We start from the raw sequence: 22,603 nt of genomic DNA, 5'->3' as shown, positions 1-22,603 counted from the left end.
AAATAGTTTCTTGCAATTTCATCGTGTGGGAAACATAGAGAGGTGGAGATATAGTTCCTCTCTCATAATAATTGCAAGTAGGAGCAGCAAGCACATGCATATTATATCTATCAAAATCATCATGTGCAACGGTAAAAGGCAACCCATCAATATAATCCTTAATAAGGGCAAACTTCTCCGATATAGTGTAGTAGGGAGAATTCAAAAAGATAATAGGACTATCATGTATGGGTGCAATAGCAACAATTTCATGTTTAACATAAGGGACTGTAGCAAGTTCATCTCCATAAGCATAATTCATATTGGCATCATGGCCACAAGCATAGCAAGCATCATCAAAAAGGGGTATTTCAAAAGAATCAACGGGATCATAACAATCATCATAGCTACCATTCTTCGGTAAGCACGAAGGGAAATTAAACAATGTATGAGTTGAAGAGTTACTCTCATTAGAAGGTGGGCACGGGTAGCTAATCCGCTCTTCCACCTTTTGTTCTTCGCTCTCCTCATCATCTTTTTCATCCAATGAGCTCATAGTTTCATCAATTTCTTCTTCCATAGACTCCTGCAAAATATTAGTCTCTTCTTGGACACCGGAGGAGTCCTCAATATATGGTTTAACATAGGCATTAGAAGCATATTTATCATAACAATATTTAAGTATGGCAAATTTTTCAGATTTGTAGAGAGTAGCATCATACTTTTCAATCAAAGAAGCAATTTCATAAGCACCCTTAAAAGCAACAAATTCTTCAATTTGTTGAACATCATAGTAATTATAAACACCCTTAGCATACAAAGATGCGATTCCATTATCACTAAACTCACATTGGTAGGGAAGGTGTTTCTTAGGGTTTTCAGAACAACAAGTAACATCATATATTTCACATAAATTCCAAGCATAGCATTGCAAACAATGAATTTAATCCAGTAAAAGTTTCCTTTTTTCAGATATGCGGTGTCGCACATAACAAGCATTCTCATCTAAAGATTTGCCCTCAGGTTTTAGCACGAGCACACAGGGATAAAAAATGATCCAAGTAAAAAGCCTTAGGAGTGTGATAGATTTTGAATGGTTCTTCAACCATTGGTGTAGTAGGTACAACTAATTTTTTTTGGTAATTTGCGTTTCCTACCCATAACTAAAGATAGGAAACAACTAAGAACAACAAATAAAAATTACTTAGTGATAAAGCAAACAAGCACACATGAGAATATTCACCCACGCTATGACTCCCCGGCAACGGCACTAGAAAAAGGTCTTGATAACCCACAAGTATAGGGGATCAATTGTAGCCTCTTCGATAAGTAAGAGTGTCGAACCCAACGAGGAGCTAAAGGTAGAACAAATATTCCCTCAAGTTCTATCGACCACCGATACAACTCTACGCACGCTTAATGTTCGCTTTACCTAGAACAAGTATGAAACTAGAAGTACTTTGTAGGTGTTGTTGGATAGGTTTGCAAGATAATAAAGAGCATGTAAATATAAACTAGGGGCTGTTTAGATAAAGAAGCAATAAACTTAGTATAGCGAGTGTGGAAAAGTGGTGGTAGGAGTTGTGAAATTGTCTCTAAGCAATTGACTACTTTACTAGACCGATAGCAAGTTTTATGCGGGAGAGGCATAAGCTAACATACTTTCTCTTCTTGGATCATATGCACTTATGATTGGAACTCTAGCAAGCATCCGCAACTACTAAAGATCATTAAGGTAAAACCCAACCATAGTATTAAAGAATCAAATCCTCTTTATTACCATATGCCATGACCCACTTATCCGTGTTTGTGTTTCAGCCACTCACGCAACACAGACAATAAGCAAACCATGAACATATTGCAACACCCTACAGTGGAAATCCCTCACGCTTGCGTGACACGGAGAGCACCATAGGACAACAACATAACCACAAGCAAATTAAACCAATCATAGCAATTCACCAATTACCGATAGGACAACGAAAATCTACTCAGACATCATAGGATGGCAACATATCATTAGATAATAATATGAAGCATAAAGCACCATGTTCAAGTAGAGGGTACAACGGGTTGTGGGAGAGTGGACTGCTGAATATAGATGGGGAAGGTGATGGAGATGTTGGTGAAGATGATGGAGGTGCTGGTGTAGATCGCAGTGATGATGATGGCCCCCGGCGGCGTTCCGACGCCACCGAAAGCGAGGGGGGGAGAGCCCCCCTTCTTCTTCTTCTTCCTTGACCTTCTCCCTAGATGGGAGAAGGGTTTCCCCTATGGTCCATGGTCTCCGTGGCGTGGGAGGGGCTCGCCCCTCCGAGATTGGATCTGTCTCTCTCTGTTTCTGCATTCTCAGATTATGCCCTTTCACCGTTTCTTATATACCCGGAGATCCGTAACTCCGATTGGATTGAAACCTTCGCCACGATTTTTTTCCAGAAATTAGCTTTCTTGCGGCAAAAGAAGAGTAGAACCGCCTTATGGGGTGCCCATGAGGGTCAGGGGCGCACCCCCTACCTCGTGGCCCCCTCGGGCACCCTCTCGCGTTGATTCTTCTTCTCAAAAATCATAAATATTCCAAAAATATTCTCTGTACGTTTTTATCCCGTTTGGACTCCGTTTGATATTGGATTTCTGCAAAACATAAAACATGCAACAAACAGGAACTGGCACTAGGCACTGGATCAATATATTAGTCCCAAAAATAATATAAAAAGTTGCCAAAAGTATATGAAAGTTGTAGAATATTGGCATGAAATAATCAAAAATTATAGATAGGACGAAGACGTATCAGTCTCCTTCGCATCCGCCGAGAGGGCTCACTTTTTTTTTCTTGGGCTACAATGACCATGGCAAGCACGCATGCCAAAAAAAATCGTGTTTCAACGCTGTTTGCATTTTCTACGATTTTCTGGGCCGAAAACCCCTAATATACTGCCAGGACGTGACACAACATGCGTTCAGTGTAGGATTTCGCTCATTTTTGGCATTGGGTACCGGGGTGGGGCCCCACACGCCCTGCCAAAAGTTAGGTAGATTCCGTGAAAGCGCTCAGGTACTTCATGTGGAAGGCGGTGGTTTCGGTATGGGTGGAAGGGACCCTCCGATGCATGTGTCTCCTTCGCATCCGCCGAGAGGGCTCACTTTTTTCCCAGGCTACAATGACCATGGCAAGCACGCACGCCAAATGTTTTCGCGTTTCGACGTTGTTTGCATTTTCTATGATTTTTTGGGCTGAAAACCCATAAAATACTTCCCGGACGTGACGCAACATGCGTACGGTGTCGGATTTCGTTCATTTTTTAGCGTGGGGCACCGGGGTGGGGCCCCACACGCCCTGCCAAAAGTTGGGTAGATTCCGTGAAAGCACTCAGGTACTTCATGTGGAAGGTGGTGGTTTTGGTATGGACGGAAGGGACCCTCTGATGCATGTGTCTCCTTCGCATCCGCCGAGAGGGCTCACTTTTTTCCCGGGCTACAATGATCATGGCAAGCACGCACACAAGTTTTTCAAGTTTCGATGATGTTTGCATTTTCTATGATTTTTCAGGCCGAAAAACCCTAAAATACTGCCCGGACGTGACGCAACATGAATTCAGTGTCAGATTTTGTTCAATTTTTGGCGTGGGGTATCAGGGTGGGGCCCCACATACCCTGCCAAAAGTTGGGTAGAATCCTTGAAAGCGCTCAGGTACTTCATGTGAAAGGCGGTGGTTTCGGTATGGGCGGAAGGGACCCTCCGATGCATGTGTCTCCTTCGCATCCGCCGAGAGAGCTCACTTTTTTTCACTATTGGTTGTTTTTGTATGAAAGGAGGTCAACAAATATATGTTGCACGGGAGTAAGCCTCTTTGAACAGGTGGCAAATGAAGTATTTGGAGCTCTGCGGGGCCAGAAACCAACTCACTTAAGGCTATCGGTCTTCGTCTGGATTCAGCGGTTGTTTAGCAGGGCCATCTCCAGAACTTTGGGGCTAGGGTAGAAACCAAAATCTGGCCCAAAACATTGAACAATTCACATAACAGAAGAATTAATGCGACCATACTGTCACTTTACTATATAATTTCAAGTCTGTTTTATTTGTACCTTATGTAGGCATATATCAAATATTATGCTAAAATGGTAATGTGGTCGCAAAGCAATGAACGAACCTCATGTTATACCAAAAAGGACCATCCGTCTAGTATTTCTTTGAATATAACCTTCAATCATATCTCCGTACTATATCATCTCCAAGACATCAATTTCTGCATCATGAGCCTCAACCTCCTATTGTATTATCATCACCACCATCATCAGCATTAACATCTGCAGTGTGATTTTCATAATCAAGTTGGGAGTCTCTCACTAAATATCTATCGAGGGCACTCGTTTGAGTTCGAGCCTCAACTGCCACTCTTTGTTTTGCAGAACTAGAATCATGTTTCCTAATTCTAGTAGACATGATGATGATTCAGGAACAAAGCCTAACAAATTATAAGTGATCATTGATCAAACAGAATCTAATTAGATTCATATAGTAATGATCTCTAGATGACTCTAGATCATTCGAATACAAAGAAAATAAATTGATAAAAAACCTTGCTCTTTGGATATTAAAACACGGTCTGTGGTCTAGCGTGGATGTGTTTAGCTAGCCTGGGCTGCTTGTTTGCATGTTGCTTCAAGTTGGATTTTATTTTATTTCCCTTAATGGAAAGGTCTGGGTTCTTACTAGTTATAGCCACAAGTTGATGGGCTATCTAATTTGAGCATAGCTCTTCCTATACTCAACTCATTTTCCTTGACGAAAAAGTGTGTGTCTATATAGTACTCCCTCCGTTCCCAAATACTTGTCTTTCTAGGCATTTCAAATGGACTCAACATATGGATGTATGTAGACATATTTTAAAGTGTAGATTCACTCATTTTGCACCGTATGTAGTCACTTGTTGAAATCTCTAGAAAGACAAGTATTTAGGAACGGAGGGAGTAGACACCATGCAATCAATCAAACACACTAATGAAATATATATGACAAACAATTAACATGTTACAAGATTCAGAAAAATATTTCTAGCATGGACCCAAAGCATCATACTTCCCGCAAAAAAGAGGTCGATGTGGTAACAAGGCAGCCTCACGGGAAAGGGTGTGTCTAGGTCTCAGTCGACTGAGACTTAACCAAGTCTCAGTCAAGTGATATAGTATATAGAAAGAAAAAGGAAAAATTGAAGATGATTTTTTGTACGAATCTCAATGCAAGATCAATAGAATATAAAGTCGACTGAGACATAACGAAGTCTAAGTCGACTGAGACTTAGCAAAGCTGCACGGGAAAAGAGCAGGAGCCATCCAACTGAACCGGTAATTAGAGGTTAAGTCTGTGTCTCGTTTACGCTGACACCAGGTTCAAGTTGCATCACCAATAAGATGCCCTTTGGGTGTTTTTGTGCAGAAAACAAAAGAGGACCTTGCCCGAAACATAATACAAACACATCGTGGATATTGAATAAAATAATTTAACAAAGCCACCACACACTGTAATTAACAAATCAATTGTATCATCACGTAAGAGCAGATTGAAAACAGGCAAGCATATGTGGTTTTCATAATATATCTCTGGGATAACTCAGCTGCATTGGTATTTATATACACTTGCAATTTGCACTGTAGTCTCGGACAGACGACAACGGTTCACAAAATTAAAGGCAATCTCAGACTCTACTAGCTAACAAAAAGTACAACTAATTAACATCAGACCTGTTGAAGTATCATCTGGTATTAACTACTCAAAATCTTTAGGGCTAAAAACGAAGCAAAGCTTATTTCTCTATGGTGACGGAGATGTTGCCGCTGGTAACGGCGTTTTTGGTGAGGACGGTGGGCAGCTCGACATTCTTGCCCTTCTTGGGGGTAGATCTGTAGTAGTACCCGTAAAGGATCAGCTGGATGAGGCCGAAGATTGTACCGAGGGCATTGGGGATCTGCACAGAATTTAAAGAGGACATAACAATTAGATCGAACCGCGCTGAGGAATTCTTGATTGTAAGTCTGGATGGGTTTGTGACTTTTTTTTATCCAATGTGTATGTACATACCGTGATGTAGATGTCAAACTTGATTAGCGCATAGCCCGTCCAGCAGAGACCGTTGAGGAAGTTTACCAGTGACAGGAAGAATGGCATGTACTCCACACTCTTGGTCCTGATCACTTTACCCTGCAAATAAGCAGTACAATATTACTACTTTCATCTCAATTTTTTTTTAGTTATATTAGCATTTAGTACACTCGTTAGTTGGTAAAAGCATCCGTCATTAACAATTAGCCTGAGCTAGTAATTCGCCCTGTAAAGGAAGTTTACCTTTGAGATAGAAATAAACCGTAGGCCTTTTTGATTAAAAATATATGATGTAGCATATTGTAGAAGAACTTGGGTGCGTGAGAGGTGAATAACTCAATTCGGACTTTTTTTAACAGGGTTTTGGCACGAACGTTAAAACATGAAAGGTGAGTGCATCTTTTAGATGGACATAGTTTTTCAAGCAGAATCAACAACAAACAAGGTGTACTACTTAACAAATTGAGGTCTGTCAAAAGCATCTACTAGAACTTTAAAAATAAATTATAGGCAGGTATTTTTCTAGACAACGTATCATTACAACAACATACATGCACAACGCAGATTAATTAGCCACCTGAACTCACAAGTTAAAGCAGTTATCAAAGATCACGGGTCGACGATCCATAAGTTGGGGTGGGGTACGTACCATGATGGTGAGCGGGGAGGCGTACATGATGGAGCCGAAGATGACGCAAAGGATGCCTACGATCATGGAGCGCTTCTCATGGGTGTGGGCGCCGACGAGCACACCGGCCACCACAGCAGCCATGAACGCCGCCTGGATGGCGAGCACGCCGAGCATCTTCCACTGCACGCAAAGCACAGGCGGATGGCATGGGTTAGGGGCATGCAGGAGGATCTTCTGTACAGAAACTAATGGCGAAAAGAGACAGTAGGCCGGATGAGGGGGCACTAGGAGGGTTGCACGTACGTACCCTTGTGTTCTTGGCCGCGTAGATGATGAAGATGATGATGTAGGCGCCCTCGATGACGAGGCCGATGCCGTTGATGGTGAGGACGAGGGTGCTGTTGGGGTGGACGATAGGGAGCCCGTAGAAGAACCAGAGCAGGCAGTTCATGAGCGTCGCCAGGTAGGGGTCCGGCTTGAACTCCTCCACGTTCTTGGCCTTGCAGATACGCCAGAACGTCGGCCTGCGTATGCACAAGCAGAAAACGAGCGTCAGATTCATGCCCTAGCAACCACCTTCTATCCATGAATACATAGCCGAGAGGAGGAGGAAAGGGCTTACACAGGGGAGAGGAAGAGTCCAAAGGAGATGACATTGCCAATGATGCCGACGATGTTGCGGGCCACGTCGGCGGAAACCATGATGCTCAGCAAGATGGATCGATCGATCGCCGGGAACACAACTCGATTGCTCGGGGGAACAAACGACTTGAGGAAGGTTGGTTGTGATTTGTTTGGGGCGTGGGTGGCTGAGCTTATATAGTAGGGGGTACGCCTTCGCCTTCCCCAAGTTATATCCGATGAGGATATTGTTAAGGGTGGCCAAACCTTCTGATTTGGGTGCAGACCGTATCGAACTCCATCTCTGGCCGTGCTCCCGTACAACGGCCGGCCGTATCAATTTCTTCCTCGTCACCTAGCCAAACGATCGCCCAGCTGCTAGCTCCTCTTCCACGTAACAACTCCTACTCGATCGAATTATCCCCCGACAGCCCTACGCAAATAAACAATGTCCTCCTCTCCTGCAAGATCGAGGCAAGACGGCACTGGGGAGCCAGATCAAGGAGAGGCATGACAAGGATGGCAGCGGCACGGGGGCATAAAGTGCAGCGTATGTACAGATGGGTTGAGCACTCACTGCGTTTGTCCATGATCATGCCTACTCTCTTCATCCAACGGTGCTTGCAAGGTAAGAAGAAATCTGTGTGCATCACCTACCTTCAAGTGGAGAGGATTGATTTTTTCTGCAATTGTTCAAATTGGATGATAAAAATCAACTTTGCATGCTTACATGAAGCTAGATTCCTGGAAAATAAGTATTTTCGCACATAAACTGCTAATTATTAAATCCCATATGTTTTTTGTGTCCTGATCTTACCTTCAGCACCTGATTAACAGCATACGTGTCTCTGATGTCGGAAATTCGATCTGAATCTTGACAAAAAAACGAACACAAAATGATTAGGAGGGACTATCTATGCATTACGAGTGCATTGGGAAGGGAAACTGTGTGCTATACAAGTTAGTGCCAATGGGAAGGCGATCTCTAAGGAAAAAGTAGCTCACTTATCATCGATAGAAGACACTGAAAAGTAGTTCATAAATAAGTGATGGAAGGGTCTCAATTATTTTCAGGAGGCCATCATGTTGACAAGAAAGTTGCTGCTCATCCTATTTTTACAACCAGAAAAATGCAATTCTACGAGAAAGTAAATGCAGGATTTTTTTAGTGCATCTATACAGCAAACATGTGTGTAACAACAGTTTGATTTGGATGTTAGAAGCAATGAAAGTTGTAAAACCAAAGCGGCATTGGTTAGGGTTCTTAAGAGCCGCGCTAGCCTTTTCCTACATAGAAGTATGATCTGAACTAAGAAATCTGTTTAGTTTGTGGGTTAGAAGTACCACATATAAGCTTGGTCCATGTGAATTGGCACACTGTTTGGAACAAAATGAAACTTAGCAGTACAGTTTTATAAATTGTAGACAAACTGTAGTAATTCCCAGCTAATTTTATAAATTCATCCCAGTGAACTTTTGTGTAAATTGGTCTTTTTATTCTCTTATCTTGGAATATAAATGACGAACCTCATTTTTTTATGCATCGTAGTTTTGTATGATGGCCATGGCTACATAACAGCGATAGCATACATCAATTTGTGTTGATGTATGAATGTAAAATGTCAAAAATTGTCTCTGCTTATAATACTTATCTTCACAATAGATATATGGAGTTCGTGGTTTGTTATTTAGCTCTTCTGCAGCCCAGCTGCAATTCCTAAAGGTGATGCAGACAGTCAAAAGTGCCTCCTAGAGCAGTAGAGATGTTGTCTCTGCAACGTTAACACATCAATCGGTGTATTTGAATGTGTACACTTGCAAGCTTCAAATTTAGAACTAGCAAATTTTTGCTGCTGCTGTTACTTACAAAGAATAATGTCTCGTGTGTACATTTCCAAGGTGCTTTGAATTCTGTATAGTGAATGTACCGATTCCACTTGATCCACCATGGATCTGCATACATTGGAGATACCCAATCATCAGGAATAAATACAGCCAGGAGTCCAGGACGTTTCACCTCATTTTGCATATGAGTAGCTGTGGTAACCTAGTTCGCACTCCATTTGAGTAAGCACAATTTACTTGGCTATTTCTCAGTTAGTCGAGGCATGTTGCTCTAACAAAAGAGATTTGACATTCCAACTCATCAGGTGCTCAGTGTAAGAGATTTACAGCCAGTCAGTCCCAGTCCAAGGAAGAAGCAAGTGCGGTGAATTGCTAGCCGTTTGCAATCATCACATGCAGAACAAATTAGCAAGAGAGATTTTCTTACAAGGAAGGATTCACCGAGGGAGAGGTGACTGGCATGAAAATGGTGGACCAGACGGTGGAGGCCACCTCGGGCTGTCAGTCAGCGACGCCCCCTCCGTCACCGGGAGCAGCTGCCCTGCCGGAACCACCACCTTCTCCGCATACCCGCCGCCGGTAAGCAGCGCGCACACCTGCAACGCAACAGCATATGCAAAAAAAATAATGAGGTTCAGAGCAGCAGCAGCCATAACCAAATTCACCATGGGGGCACGCTGGGCACCTGGTACCGACGGCCCAGCGCGGCCCCGAGAGCGACGATGGTGCCGGAGCACTCGAGCCCCGGGTCGGGCGAGGCGGCGGGTACCGGCCCTGCCACTGGACCGTGTCGCCGCGATTGACGCCGGCGGCGGCCACCCCGACAAGCACCTCGCCCTCCCCCGGCGCCGGGAGGTCCTCGACCTCGCACACCTGCAGCGCCTCGGGCCCGCCGGGGCTCGCGGTCGCCACCACCACCATCGTCGCGTCCGTCCCCCTGCGCCCAGCTCACTTGCTTTCGGCTTCTGGCTCTCGGTAGCTCCGCATGTACAGGCCACTGCTCCCCTATACGGCTCTGCTGTCGGCTCTACTCGGATTTTTTTTTCTTTTGACAAAGAGCTTTTTTTGAGTAACTTTTTTTTTGAGTAACTTTTGAGAAAGAGCTCTACTCAGATATACGGCCGGGCTTCTCCAACTAGATCCGGCCCAAGAAAGTTTTTTTTTAGATAATCCGGCCCAAAAAAGCTGGACGGCAAAATGTGGTTACGACAAAACGTGGGATTGTGGACACATGGTTGGACACCCGCTATTCAACCGCACTTCCTCGATTCTCAAATAAGTGCACACAGCTATACCTAAAAATATATTGTATTAATAATATTCATAATATAATAATAATCTATACATCTATCTATATCTCTATCTAATCTAATAATAAAGGGACTAATACTTATGTCCGTACATCACGAAAATTACCCTCAAAATTATAATAAATTACCCAATATGTCATCCATAAGTGAAAACTATTTCTTTTTCTTGAAGTCGCCGTCAGTTACGGTTCTTATATCGTGGTGCCCTTATATTATATCACAACGGCACTAACATCACAGTGGCCAAGGCCCCGGTCCCCCTTTTTCTCTCCTTTTCTGTCTTATAGCAAGCGCGCCTTATCCTCCCTCGAGGAAAGTATCGTTTTCCCCCTTAAATCATGTCTGATGGATCAATTTCCCCCCAAAGTCTAAAATCGGATCAATCAGCCCCTAAACTCTGTAACACCGGATCAATTCTCCCCCAGGGTGGTTTTGGACCAGATTTCAGTGGTTTTGACTTTTCTCCTTGCTGACTGGACAGTGCTGACTGGACATATGCAACTTTCCCCAATTATTAGTTGCAATCCCTACGTCTGTCGCCGCCCCCTCGTCGCGTATCGCTCTGTCGCTGCCTCCTCGTCGTGAAGCACTCTATCGTCGTCCCCCTTGTCGCCCCCTCGTCGGCCCCTCGCCGCGGTCCATGGTGTCTGCTAGCTCGTCAAGCAGTCACCGACCGCCGCAGTCCATGGCCTTCTCAGGGCAGTCGTCGGTGCCATATCGGGAGCCACCGATGGCGTACTCGCCTGAGAAGTTGTGCCACTGTAACGTCAAGGCTCCGAGGTGGATTTCGTGGAGCATTGCCAACCCTGGTCGTCGATACTACAACTGTAGCCAGTCTTTGGTAAATCAATTTGTGCACGTCGTTGTTCTCTTGAGCAGCAAAGTTATAGTCTTTGCGCGATTCTGTTGACAAAATTGCACAAATTGTTGAATAGGGATATGATTGTCGGTACTTCAAGTGGCATGATGATCCCGTGGATCAGTTTGTCAGTACGCTACTAGGTGATCTACGAGATGTTGTGAATCGGCTGAAGACAGAGGTTAGGGAGCTCAAGACCGAGAAATCACAGCTGGAGCATGCTCTCATGGATGCCAAGTGCAGCATTGGTGATGCTGATGTTTATGTGCTGGATTTGAAAGCACAGCATGCTCAACAAATGGATGTTCTTGACAAGGAATTTCAGAGAAGCAAGTTGATGTACAAATTTGCCATCTTTTCCTGTATTGTGTGTGTTGTTATCATGGCTTTGAAGATTTTATGTACTATGTAGGATGCATCGTGTGTGTTGTCAACCACCTATGTAAGCTCCAGTCAACAATTGTATTTGAGTTTAAAATTTCAAAAGAGGAAGTCTGAACTTGTGTCTGAAGTTAACTGAACTTTTGTGATGCGGAGCATCCCATGTTCATCCCCATGTACACTCCGACCACTCTCCAAGCCCCAAGAGGACATATGACGAGACCTCGACCATACACCATTGAGCACAAGGTGAACTCACTCCTCTTCGAACCTTCACTTTCCACATGTGAGACATGGCTACTACCTCATGCATGGACCTTGCACACACTCAGGTACAACCGAGACGAACATGGAGGATCCAAGGACCAAGGCCAAGCATGGAAGAGGAGAAAGAAGAAGAAGCAGGGACAAGCTTCTGGAAAGCCCGGACCTTCCGGCCTGCCCGGAACTTCCGGCCCCCGGACCTTCCGGCCTGCCCGGAACCTCCGGCCCCCGGAGTCCAGACCAGCCCCGAGCGCGCCAACTCTCTGGTTAGCCCGGAACCCGTCCGGAACCTGTCCGGAACTTCCGGCCCGGCCCGGAACTTCCGGCCTGTCTGCGCACAGTGTATTGGGCCGAGCCCATGTACCCCTTCGCTCTCACTTACCCCTTCGTGGGCTAGCACTATATATACTCCCTCACCTCTTCCTAGTTAGAGTTATCATTGGTTTAGCTCATATTTTGTGTGAGAGCCTTGCTCATCCACTTGGTTACTTCTCCTCGGAGCTCACGACCTCTTCGGAGAAGATCCCCCAAGCAGATTCAAGACCCCTTTACGAGAAGATCCCCTCGTGGATTCAAGACCTCCTCACGGAGAAGAACGGTTACTCGTGTATCGTCCGTTGTTGAATTTGTATCTCGTGCTACTCGTGCTTCGATGATCTAGACCTTGTGTGATTGATCTCTTGTCGGTTTAGTGTTTCTCTCGTTCCTCCCCGTGATTTCCTCGTGTTCTTCCGCGCGTTCTTCGTGTTTCCCCGTAGGATCCACTCCAAATGTGAAAGATTGTCCACCTAGGGTTTCGCCCTACATCATCTTGGTATCATGAGCCACATTGATCACGTTTTTGGAGCCCCTACCCTTTGTTTTCTATCTTGATTTTGTTGATTTCGTCCTAAATCCGAAAATCCCCACCAAAAATAGCCCCAAATTTTTTTGTGATTTATTGGTTTTGATGATGTTTTGTTGATTTTGATCCATGGATTCGTTATGTTATGAGTGGATCTAGCATCTCCCCAAGTTTCCCCTCTTTCCATCCATGAAATCTCCGCAATTTTGCCCCCAAAATCATCAATTTCCGCCCCCGTTCTCAGATCTGGAATTTAGGGTTCGTCCCGGAAGAAATTCCACGACCCCCGGAACTTCCGGCCTCCCCCGGAACTTCCGTCCTACCCCGGAACTTCCGGGCTAAACAGAAAGTTTACCCAAAGTCCCCAGACTTTTTCCGCGACCCCCGGAACTTCTGGCCACCCCGGAACTTCCGGAGCCCGGAACTTCCGGCCCTAACCCCGGAACTTCCGGCCTAACCAGAAAGTTTCCCCGAAATTTCAGCTTCAGCCTCTTTCACCTTTTTCATCATAACTTTTCGCTCCGAACTCCGATTTGAGTGTTCTTTGGCTCGTTTTGAAGCTATTGACGTGCCCGAGATCCTCACGTTGGTTTCACCACCATTTGACTCCATAAAACTTTTGGAACTTTGGCATCTTTGCCTAGGCCTTCCACCATAACATCCGCATTGCCACCACCGACTTCCACAACCTAACCCATTTTGTTCCTCATAGCATTTGAGGTTGTTTGAGTAGTGACTTGAGTCTCCTAAGGTGTTTAGGATACTTAGGGACGGTTGCTTCTTCATCAACCACCACCACAACTTCCGCATAGGCTTGCCCACCATACACTTCCGCCACCCCAACTTAACCCAATTTTCTTGTGTTGAGAGTTGTGTCTCCTAAGGTGTTTCGGCTACTTAGGGACGTGCTTTCAAATTTGCCTCCGTGTATAGCCCATCATACGCTTCCACCACCATAACCCGGTCAACTTCGGCTACTCGGGTTTCCACAAATACTTCCGCAACCACCACCGCATTACCGCTACCACCATTTGACATTTGACTTTGAGATTTTGAGTTCGCGGTTTTTCCGTTTCCTAAGGTGTTTCGGCTACTTAGGGACGATACTCCATCATCTTGGTTTCTACATCAAGAACACCGCCACTCATCATCCAAAGGACGGTAACCTCCATATCATCTTCGTATCATGGTATCCCTCCATTGTATATTCCCCTTGCCATTGCATTGTTAACCCCTAGCCCATTTTGCGTTACTTGCCTATCGAGACTAGCCATTTGAGTATTGCCGGCAACGTGACTTGTGCACATTAGTGATCATACTTCCCATAGCATACATACCATATCATCGTGGTGCATATATTGGTATCATATCTTATGTCACAAGTTTGTTCCCGCATATACACAATTGCTATCTTGGTTTGTGCATTGTGCAAAAGTGGCCATAGAAAAAAAAAGCTTTTAAGCAAAAGAAAGAGAGCAAAGAAGCTTGTAAGCAAGTGCCATAGCATCATACCACATTGCATATAAGATTGTCATATCCGATCATCTTGGATCATCTTGAGAGAAACACCGGGAACCATACATACATAGCATACTTGGGATAGAAAGTTTATCCATTTTGCATCTTATAGATTGTGCACAAGTGTCATATCCGCCTATTGAGCAATCGTGCTAGCATCTCTCTTGAGTTGTGCAACACGAGCGTTTTCCGTGGATTCCACATTTTGTGCTCATTCCTTGGTTGCACGACCCCATTTATCTATCCGTGTGTGTGTTTCCGTGTGCCATTCTTTGCTATTGGTCCATTTGTTTCGCTTGCGAATTTGTGAATCTCTTTCAACATTATTGACTCTTGCTAACATTTTGCATTAAATTTTTGTGCCACTATCCTCACCAAGCTCCACCATAAGCTTTACTTGTGTAGGTGTCAGAACCGACAAGGATTGGTACCAATAGTGCTATTTCATTGTCCGCATTTGAGTGAACTTGATTCATTGTCAACATCCGTCAAGGTACATTGGTATAAGTTCTTCTCTTTCTCCCACTCATATTTGCTCGAGTCTTGTGATGGATAGGCAAGGCATTTCCTCTCCGGTCCTCGACAACAACGATGGCGTGAACAACTACATCACCAAAGCGTCTATCTTCGATCTACAACGACAAGTGCAAGGCGCACAATCAAGATTGCGAGAGCACATCGACAAGAAGCTTGCCGCACATAAAGAGGAGCAAGATACAAGGATGGAGGAGATTAGAGCCTTGATCAAGTCTTCTTCCCCTTCGTCACCTTCAAGGCGGCGACATTCAAGCCACAAGTCTTCAGAGCGTGAAAAAGATGCAAGTGCAAATCGTCCTCGTCCACATCTACATGGCGACCACCATCACGTTCGTGATCAACATCGTCATGAAGGGCAAGTCACCTCCAAGCATCATGTGCACGACGACGACGAACGACATCTTCTACGAGCTCAAGCACGACAACGACATCATCATCACGAAGATGCTCCACAAGCGCAAATGCACAAGTCCCAACAAGCCCTACTTCAGGCCAAGTCCAAGCTTCATGAGAAAAAGAGAAGACCGCGAGACGACCACCACCAAGAAGGCGCTACGGCTACAACAACAACTTCGGCATCTTCGCCAAGTGCTATCAAGGCATCTTCGCCTTTAGACGTACGGCATCTTCGCCTACTTCCCACGTGTACGCCTACATTGACTTCATCAAGTCTAAGGCGACCACCTACAAGTGAGGGCGACACTTCCATCTTCGGAAGCCCCTCAAGGAAGATGGCTGAGCATGGGAAACTCCCTTCGGTCATGGAGACGAGCTACAAGGTGCCACATCATATGGACCTCCAACACCAAGACGGCGACAAGACGGTCGAGCAAGGGCCATCCCCTTCGACCATGACGACAAGCGTGAACCTCTTCAACAACATGAAGACGGCGCCCATATTGGACTCATCCTCCGAGTCAAGCTACGTGACTGCGCATGGAGACATTTGCACCTACATCTCTCCGACACCCACATATATTGAGATGCCCCAAGTGCCATGTGAGGAGAGCCACCACTGCATGAGTGAGATGAGTGACTCCACCATACGTGACATTGAGAGCATTTCCTATGAGAGGACGAGTGTGACCACCACTAGACCCACACATGAGAGCATGCCACACATCCTAGGTGAGGTTGAGCGCCATTTGAGTGACTCCACCAACCATATGAGTGAGAGCATCCTTGAGGGAGTGAGTGAGCCACAACACTTAGCGAGTGAGATAGTTGACACGGCATGTGAGGCCACTATGATTTCTAACGACTTAACCTCTACTCCTAGTGTGTTTTCTTCTTTGGTGCTAGGTCTCCTACATGACGACACGCCTATCCTCAACGAGTCTATCCCTCCAATGGAGACGACGATGGCCATGGTGGACGATGATGCACCCCCCACATGGTTCCATCAAGATGAAGATGACAACGAGTGGATCTTCAACACCTCACCTACAACACATGAGCGATGCTCCAAAGGTAACATAGGTGATGGTGCTTCTCTTGTCCTACTAGTGGACCATCTTGACATCGATTGCTCCCATGATGTTGACCCACCTATTACCATGCTTCATGCTAGTGAAACTTCTTCATGCCTTGACTTACCAATTTATGATGGATATGATGATGAGCATGTTGACTTGCCTAGTTGTTATGCTATGCTCCATAGGATATCAAGTGAAAATTCTTTTAGTCACATCATGTTTGACAATCCATTGAACTTTTCATATGCTATGAGTGAGATCTCCCATATTGCATCATTTCAGTCTCAACATAGTGACTATGCATGCCCCATTAAAATCAATCCCATTTGCACTTATGGCATAGATGACGAGATGATGGTCATTGGCTTTTGTTTTTCGTGTGATGATATTGCCATGCTTCCTTTACATGATTTCCGCAATTCATCTACTATGCCATGCCATGATCACATTGTTCCGAATATGCATTGTTTTGAATGTTGTCAATATTCTCCATGTGATGTTGCTACTCATGCTCATGAGGAGACCCCCATAGTTTCCTCATACATATTAGGAGATCTTGATGCATTCCATGCTTTGCATGATTCCCATGATTGCGTGCACCTTATGCATTCCATGAATAACAATGCTCTAGATATTGCTCGTGATGCATTACACAATTTGAGTCTCCATTATGCTATACATAATAACAAACCTCTCATGACGGATGACCTGTTTCTATATCATGCATCTCATTTATCTGAGCATTGGATATTTTGTGCTAACCGACACTTGCACATGCGCATCATGATGGATGATGTGTACATATACCACGCACACACAATTTTCCCTTTGTCTTTGTTTTGTGTAGGTACTCATGTATACTCATCAACCTCTCAATCCCAAGAGTTGACGAAATGAGCTCTTGAGAGCAACGATGACTTGGGATCCCGTGGACTACCATTACCACCGTTCCCTTCGCACAAGGACTACACGCATATCTTCTACTTGGCTCTCACACGGCTATGGGCCATTTACCACTTGTCACCTTATGCTCATTTTACCGTGTTCAATTTGCATTTTATACTTGCTTCTAAGCCTTTGCCATGCAATTGTGACCCTTGCTTGCATCTACCCATGATTGACCCTATGTGTATTTGCATGCTTGGTGGAGATCCTTGTTGCTATTGCCATGTTTATCATGTGCCCCATGCTATCGATGCTTGTTGTTTTGGGAGAGTCATGATGTCCCATTGCTATTTACATATGGTCTCTCGCCAATACATTGATGATATTTTTCTCATATCTTGCTTTCATGCTTGTGATATGTCATGTCCATTATTCATGCCCACTATTTTCACACATGACATGCTTGCCATGATTCCCTCTAGTATGTTGCATCTTTGCACTACTAGCTTGCTTGACTTGATCGCTATGTATGCTTGCTATGTTTCATCACCCATGTTCCACTATTGCTTGCTTTCTTGGGTTGATGACAAATATGTTCATGCCTCTCACGTGATATATCTTGATCATTGTCTCTTGTGTCCATTAGTTGCCTCTTTCATATCCACTTGTATTGAGTCCAACCATATTATGCTTATTGATCTTAGAGACTTTGACACCTTACTTGTGATGCATGCTTGTTTGATTGAACCTATTGCATTTGGTTGTTCTTGCATCATATGCCTCCATACTATGAAATGCTCCCTTGTACTTTCTTATGATGAGCATGATGCATACACTTGTTGGGTATCTTACCACTCGAATGATAGGTTTTGCATTTCCGCTAACCTCATTTGTTTTTCCGAGTGTTTATCATGTTCTTTCATTTTGGAGGATTCACAAGGCGGTGTTGTTATGCGAAATATTGGTTATGTGAAGGCATACATGATGTACAACTCCAACATCTTCGGGAACTCTATTGAGGTGAACCCCTTCTCTTTGAGCCATCCTCAAATATGCATATTGGATGGGTCACTCTTTCATTGTTGTTTCCTTCTTGTTGTCTACATGATACATCTCGCGAACGGAGGAGCGACATTGGAGATTGGCTCTGTGGACCTTTACATTGAGGAGCGCTCGGACTTATTGGATGCACCTTCGAACCTCCACTCTTGCCACGACATCGAGCATTGGTACACCAACACCTCCATATTTGTTGATTGTGCTTCCTCATGTCATGCTCGATGGACATATCATACTTACCACAAGTTTGCACCTCATGCATGGATTGACTCACATTATGATTGCCTTGTTGCATCTTGTATTCCCATGTCATCCATGATATATGAGCTTGTTCACTTCCTTAGCAAATTTGTTGTGATCTTCCTTGATGGCATATTCATACATCATGATCATATTGCCCACCATCAATTGCATGATAACATATACATATTGAGCATCCATTGCTATGTTCATGCTTTTGATGCACCATCCCATTATGACATCATTTTGCACCGTGGTTGCATTGCTCATACTCATAACACAATTGTGTGCACAATGATTGCATTTGTTCCCATGAATGCTTTGCATACCATACCATTGCTCATTTTGCATGTACCACATACCGGAGACACCTTGGAGTACTTGGATTGTGCAATGCCTTCACCTACGTCCAACTACAAGTCCGTCCATGACACCCGTTTCCATGGTGATGAGGATCACGATCCGAGGTCGGATCTTTCCCAAGGGGGGGGGGGAGATGATGCGGATCATCCCACGTTCATCCCATGTACACTCTAACCACTCTCCAAGCCCCAAGAGGACATATGACGAGACCTCGACCATACGCCATTGGGCACAAGGTGAACTCACTCCTCTTCGAACCTTCACTTTCATGTGAGACATGGCTATACCTCATGCATGGACCTTGCACACACTCAGGTACAACCGAGACGACCATGCAGGATCCAAGGACCAGGCCAAGCATGGAAGAGGAGAAGGAAAAGAAGCAGGGACAAGCTTCTGGAAAGCCTGGACCTTCCGGCCTGCCTGGAACTTCCGGCCCCCGGACCTTCCGGCCTGCCCGGAACCTCCGGCCCCCGGAGTCCAGACCAGCCCCGAGCGCGCCAACTCTCTGGTTAGTCCGGAACCCGTCCGGAACCTGTCCGGAACTTCCGAAGCCCGGAACTTCCGGCCCGGCCCGGAACTTCCGGCCTGTCTGCGCACAGTGTATTGGGCCGAGCCAATGTACCCCTTCGCCCTCACTTACCCCTTCGTGGGCTAGCACTATATATACTCCCTCACCTCTTCCTAGTTAGAGTTAGCATTGGTTTAGCTCATATTTTGTGTGAGAGCCTTGCTCATCCACTTGGTTACTTCTCCTCGGAGCTCACGACCTCTTCGGAGAAGATCCCCCAAGCGGATTCAAGACCCCTTTACGGGAAGATCCCCTCATGGATTCAAGACCTCCTCACGGAGAAGAACGGTTACTCGTGTATCGTCCATTGTTGACTTTGTATCTCGTGCTACTCGTGCTTCGATGATCTAGACCTTGTGTGATTGATCTCTTGTCGGTTGAGTGTTTCTCTCGTTCCTCCCCGTGATTTCCTCGTGTTCTTCCGCGCGTTCTTCATGTTTCCCCGTAGGATCCACTCCAAACATGAAAGATCGTCCACCTAGGGTTTCGCCCTACATCATTTTGACTGAATTTTTCTGAAGCGTTGTCTGTAGTTTGCTAAACTTTTAGCACCCATTGTATTTGTGTAACGCCCCGGATACAACTATCCACATTCGTAACTCCAACTCTTGCCTTTTCCGGAGATGCGATATGATATTTCCTTCGTGGTTGGGTTTTGTCTTTTGTTTTGCATTGTGTTCATGTCAGGCATTTCATCTCATGTCATCATTCGCATTGCATCGGCACTTTGTTGCCGTCATTTTTCAAAACTTGCATTCGCTCGTCATTGCCGTTTCTCCCTTTGCCTTCATCACCTTCCCTCGGACCGCTTTGCCTTCGCTGACCGTTCCAAACCAACTGGGTTTTCGATTCCCTCTTGTCAAACCACCTAATCCCTCTCTGTACAGTGCTCAAACCTCTCGCGCGCATCCGAAATCTTCCCCGAACCCGACCCGGGTTGTCGTCACCGTTGGATCCGGATCATCCCCTAACATCTATAAAACATCTTCAGTTTCTTCTTTGACTCTCCTAACCTATTTATCTCGAACCGTCCAACTATAATCGGCGGGCCCGAGTAGCCCCTAAACTAACCTACCTGCTATATAACCAGACAAAACCCTAAAATCTAGGGAGATGTCCCATCCATCCCGTCTCGGCCGCCGCCACTTTCTTCCTCGGGATCTCTTCCCGATCCAGTTCCACCAACCGAAGCCGCTTCCTCCTTCCTCGTTTTCCCCATCGGGCCAACCATCTCCTCTCCCTCGATCCACCCATTCCCGCATCTCCTCCCCACGGCTTCCAGATCGAGCGAGCTCGATCTCCAGCAGCAGCGCCTTAGTTGCCCGCAGCTCCGTCGCTGCCGGGAACGAGCCCCTCCGCCCCGGTAAGTTCCCGATCCAGAGCTCGGCCGTCTTCCTCGCAACCCCACCGCCTCATCTCACCACCGACGATCACCAGCACCTCCAGGTCACGCCGCCGGGCCTCCCTCGTGCCCTCTCTTCCTTTCCCTCTCCCTGTCTCACCTCTCTTTGTCTCTCTTCGCCAGGGACAGGAACCAGACGAGCCCCGTGCGCCTGTGCCTCAAGGACCTCCTCGTCCCCAACCAGCGTCTCCTCCGGCCTCCTTCCGCCTCCTCCGCATCTGCATCGCCTCGCCGGAGCTCCGTATGTGTCATTGTCATCGTGTCCGTGCCGCAACCCAAGCGCTATTCCGCGCCACGCTGCCTCCTTCTGTCGGGAGCAGACAGAGGAAGGCGCCTCTGCCGCGTCGTCCGTGCCCTTCCCCGCCTCACATCTGGCTGGATCCACCTCCTCGTCCAGCCACAACCCTTCATGGCCGGATCCCGCCACCGCGCTGTCGTTCCTCACCCGCAGCTCCTCCCAGCGCCACCGGGCCTCCCTGCCTCCCCTGTCCGAGCCACAGCGAGTCCGCAGCCTGCCTCCTCTCCAGCGTCGCGCCAAGTCCCACGTCGCTGGCAGCCGTTCCCGCCGTCTGTCGCCCTGAACCTGCTGCTGTTTCCATTCTTCAGGAACGAGCAGCAGCAGCTCGCCCGCTCGTCCCCGTTGACCGTGCGCGTCGCCCGTTTGGGCCAGATCTGTGCCAGGCCCAGCGCGCCTCAGCCGCATCCACCGACTGGGCTAAAGCCCATGGGTGAGCGCCCACAGCCCCTCCTCTCTGTTGGGCCAGCCTGTTTCGGCCCGTGACATGTTTTTTTCCTTTGGACGATTTTAGCTATTTTTTCAGGAACTGCAGTTTTACAGAAAAAACCTCATGTTCATGCATTTAATATCTCACAAACCGTGCATCGGATTAAAATGATTTATATATGTAAAATTCTTAGAATTTTGTGTAGATTAATAATTTGCCACTTTCATCCATGTTAAATATGTTTAAACATGTTGTTTGATTAAACTTGCTCAAATGCCATGTTAAAATGATTTATTCCATAACTAAATAACCGTAGCTCCAAATTTAATAAACTTTATATGTAAATGGGGTGGGAAAAAATGCCTAGTTTAACATGGTGCACTTTATTTTCCTGTTTAACAACTCTAAAATTATGTAATAGGTAGTACAGTACCAAATTTGAAATATGGACATGAGGATTTTCTGGAATTGTTGTTTGTTGTTCCGGCCTCATTTAAACTTGCCTAGATAGGTAGTTTTATTATACTTCACCTCTTTCCATATTTAACAACATTTAATATCGTTGGGTACAAAATCGAGAGAGAACTAAATAATCGATGTGCTGTTTCGTCAATATGCAACTCGTTGCATATTGAGGTCCACTTAACTTGTAGTATTGTTTGTTGCACTTTGCCATGCCACGCCTCATTAAACCGGACTTGCATCATACTTGTTTGTGCATCATGCCATGTTTATGCTTGTGCATTTACCATGTTGTTTGTTTCTTTCCGGTGTTGCTTATTAGTTCCGGTAATGTTGCGATTGTGAGGATTCGTTCGACTACTCCCGTTCGTCTTCTTCACGGACTCGTTCTTCTTCCTAGCGGGATTTCGGGCAAGATGACCGTTACCCTGGATCTCACTACTATCATTGCTATGCTAGTTGCTTCATTCTATCGCTTTGCCGCGCTGCCTATCTCTTGCTGATCAAGCCTCCCAATTGCCATGTCAGCCCCTAA

At 45.7% G+C, this 22,603-nt stretch overlaps 1 protein-coding gene and 1 pseudogene across 5 annotated transcripts; both read right to left on the bottom strand.

Annotated features, from left to right (window-relative positions):
* Positions 1–5,567: 5,567 nt before the first annotated feature.
* Positions 5,568–9,996, bottom strand: LOC119336458 (bidirectional sugar transporter SWEET6b-like). 5 transcript variants are annotated; one of them, XM_037608493.1, is made up of 10 exons: positions 9,859–9,996; positions 9,601–9,769; positions 9,196–9,281; positions 8,146–9,100; positions 7,906–8,011; positions 7,330–7,813; positions 7,015–7,231; positions 6,726–6,887; positions 6,056–6,175; positions 5,568–5,942 (listed from the first exon to the last, which is right to left on the bottom strand). In XM_037608493.1, the coding sequence occupies exons 6-10, from the start codon at positions 7,407–7,409 to the stop codon at positions 5,781–5,783; spliced, it is 741 nt and encodes a 246-aa protein (XP_037464390.1). In that variant the 5' UTR covers positions 7,410–7,813; positions 7,906–8,011; positions 8,146–9,100; positions 9,196–9,281; positions 9,601–9,769; positions 9,859–9,996; the 3' UTR covers positions 5,568–5,780. The 5 variants fall into 5 exon arrangements, with proteins under 5 accessions (XP_037464390.1, XP_037464393.1, XP_037464391.1 ...); XM_037608496.1 differs by having other exon boundaries at positions 7,330–7,789; XM_037608494.1 differs by having other exon boundaries at positions 8,146–8,201.
* Positions 9,611–10,172, bottom strand: LOC119338651 (annotated as a pseudogene).
* Positions 10,173–22,603: the final 12,431 nt, after the last annotated feature.

Source organism: Triticum dicoccoides, chromosome 7B, assembly GCF_002162155.2.
Source record: "Triticum dicoccoides isolate Atlit2015 ecotype Zavitan chromosome 7B, WEW_v2.0, whole genome shotgun sequence".
NCBI classification, from domain to species: domain Eukaryota; kingdom Viridiplantae; phylum Streptophyta; class Magnoliopsida; order Poales; family Poaceae; genus Triticum; species Triticum dicoccoides.
Note: the sequence above shows the minus strand (reverse complement) of the source record. Positions and strands in the feature narration are given on the sequence as shown.

Bases quoted from the DNA above. Each gene is read 5' to 3' on its own strand.
- LOC119336458 (XM_037608493.1), bottom strand. From the start codon at position 7,409: ATGGTTTCCGCCGACGTGGCCCGCAACATCGTCGGCATCATTGGCAAT. The intron at 6,888-7,014 runs GTACGTACGTGC...CTTTGCGTGCAG, and splicing joins ACGCGGCCAAGAACACAAGG to TGGAAGATGCTCGGCGTGCT. The intron at 6,176-6,725 runs GTACGTACCCCA...GCTTATTTGCAG, and splicing joins CCTCCCCGCTCACCATCATG to GGTAAAGTGATCAGGACCAA.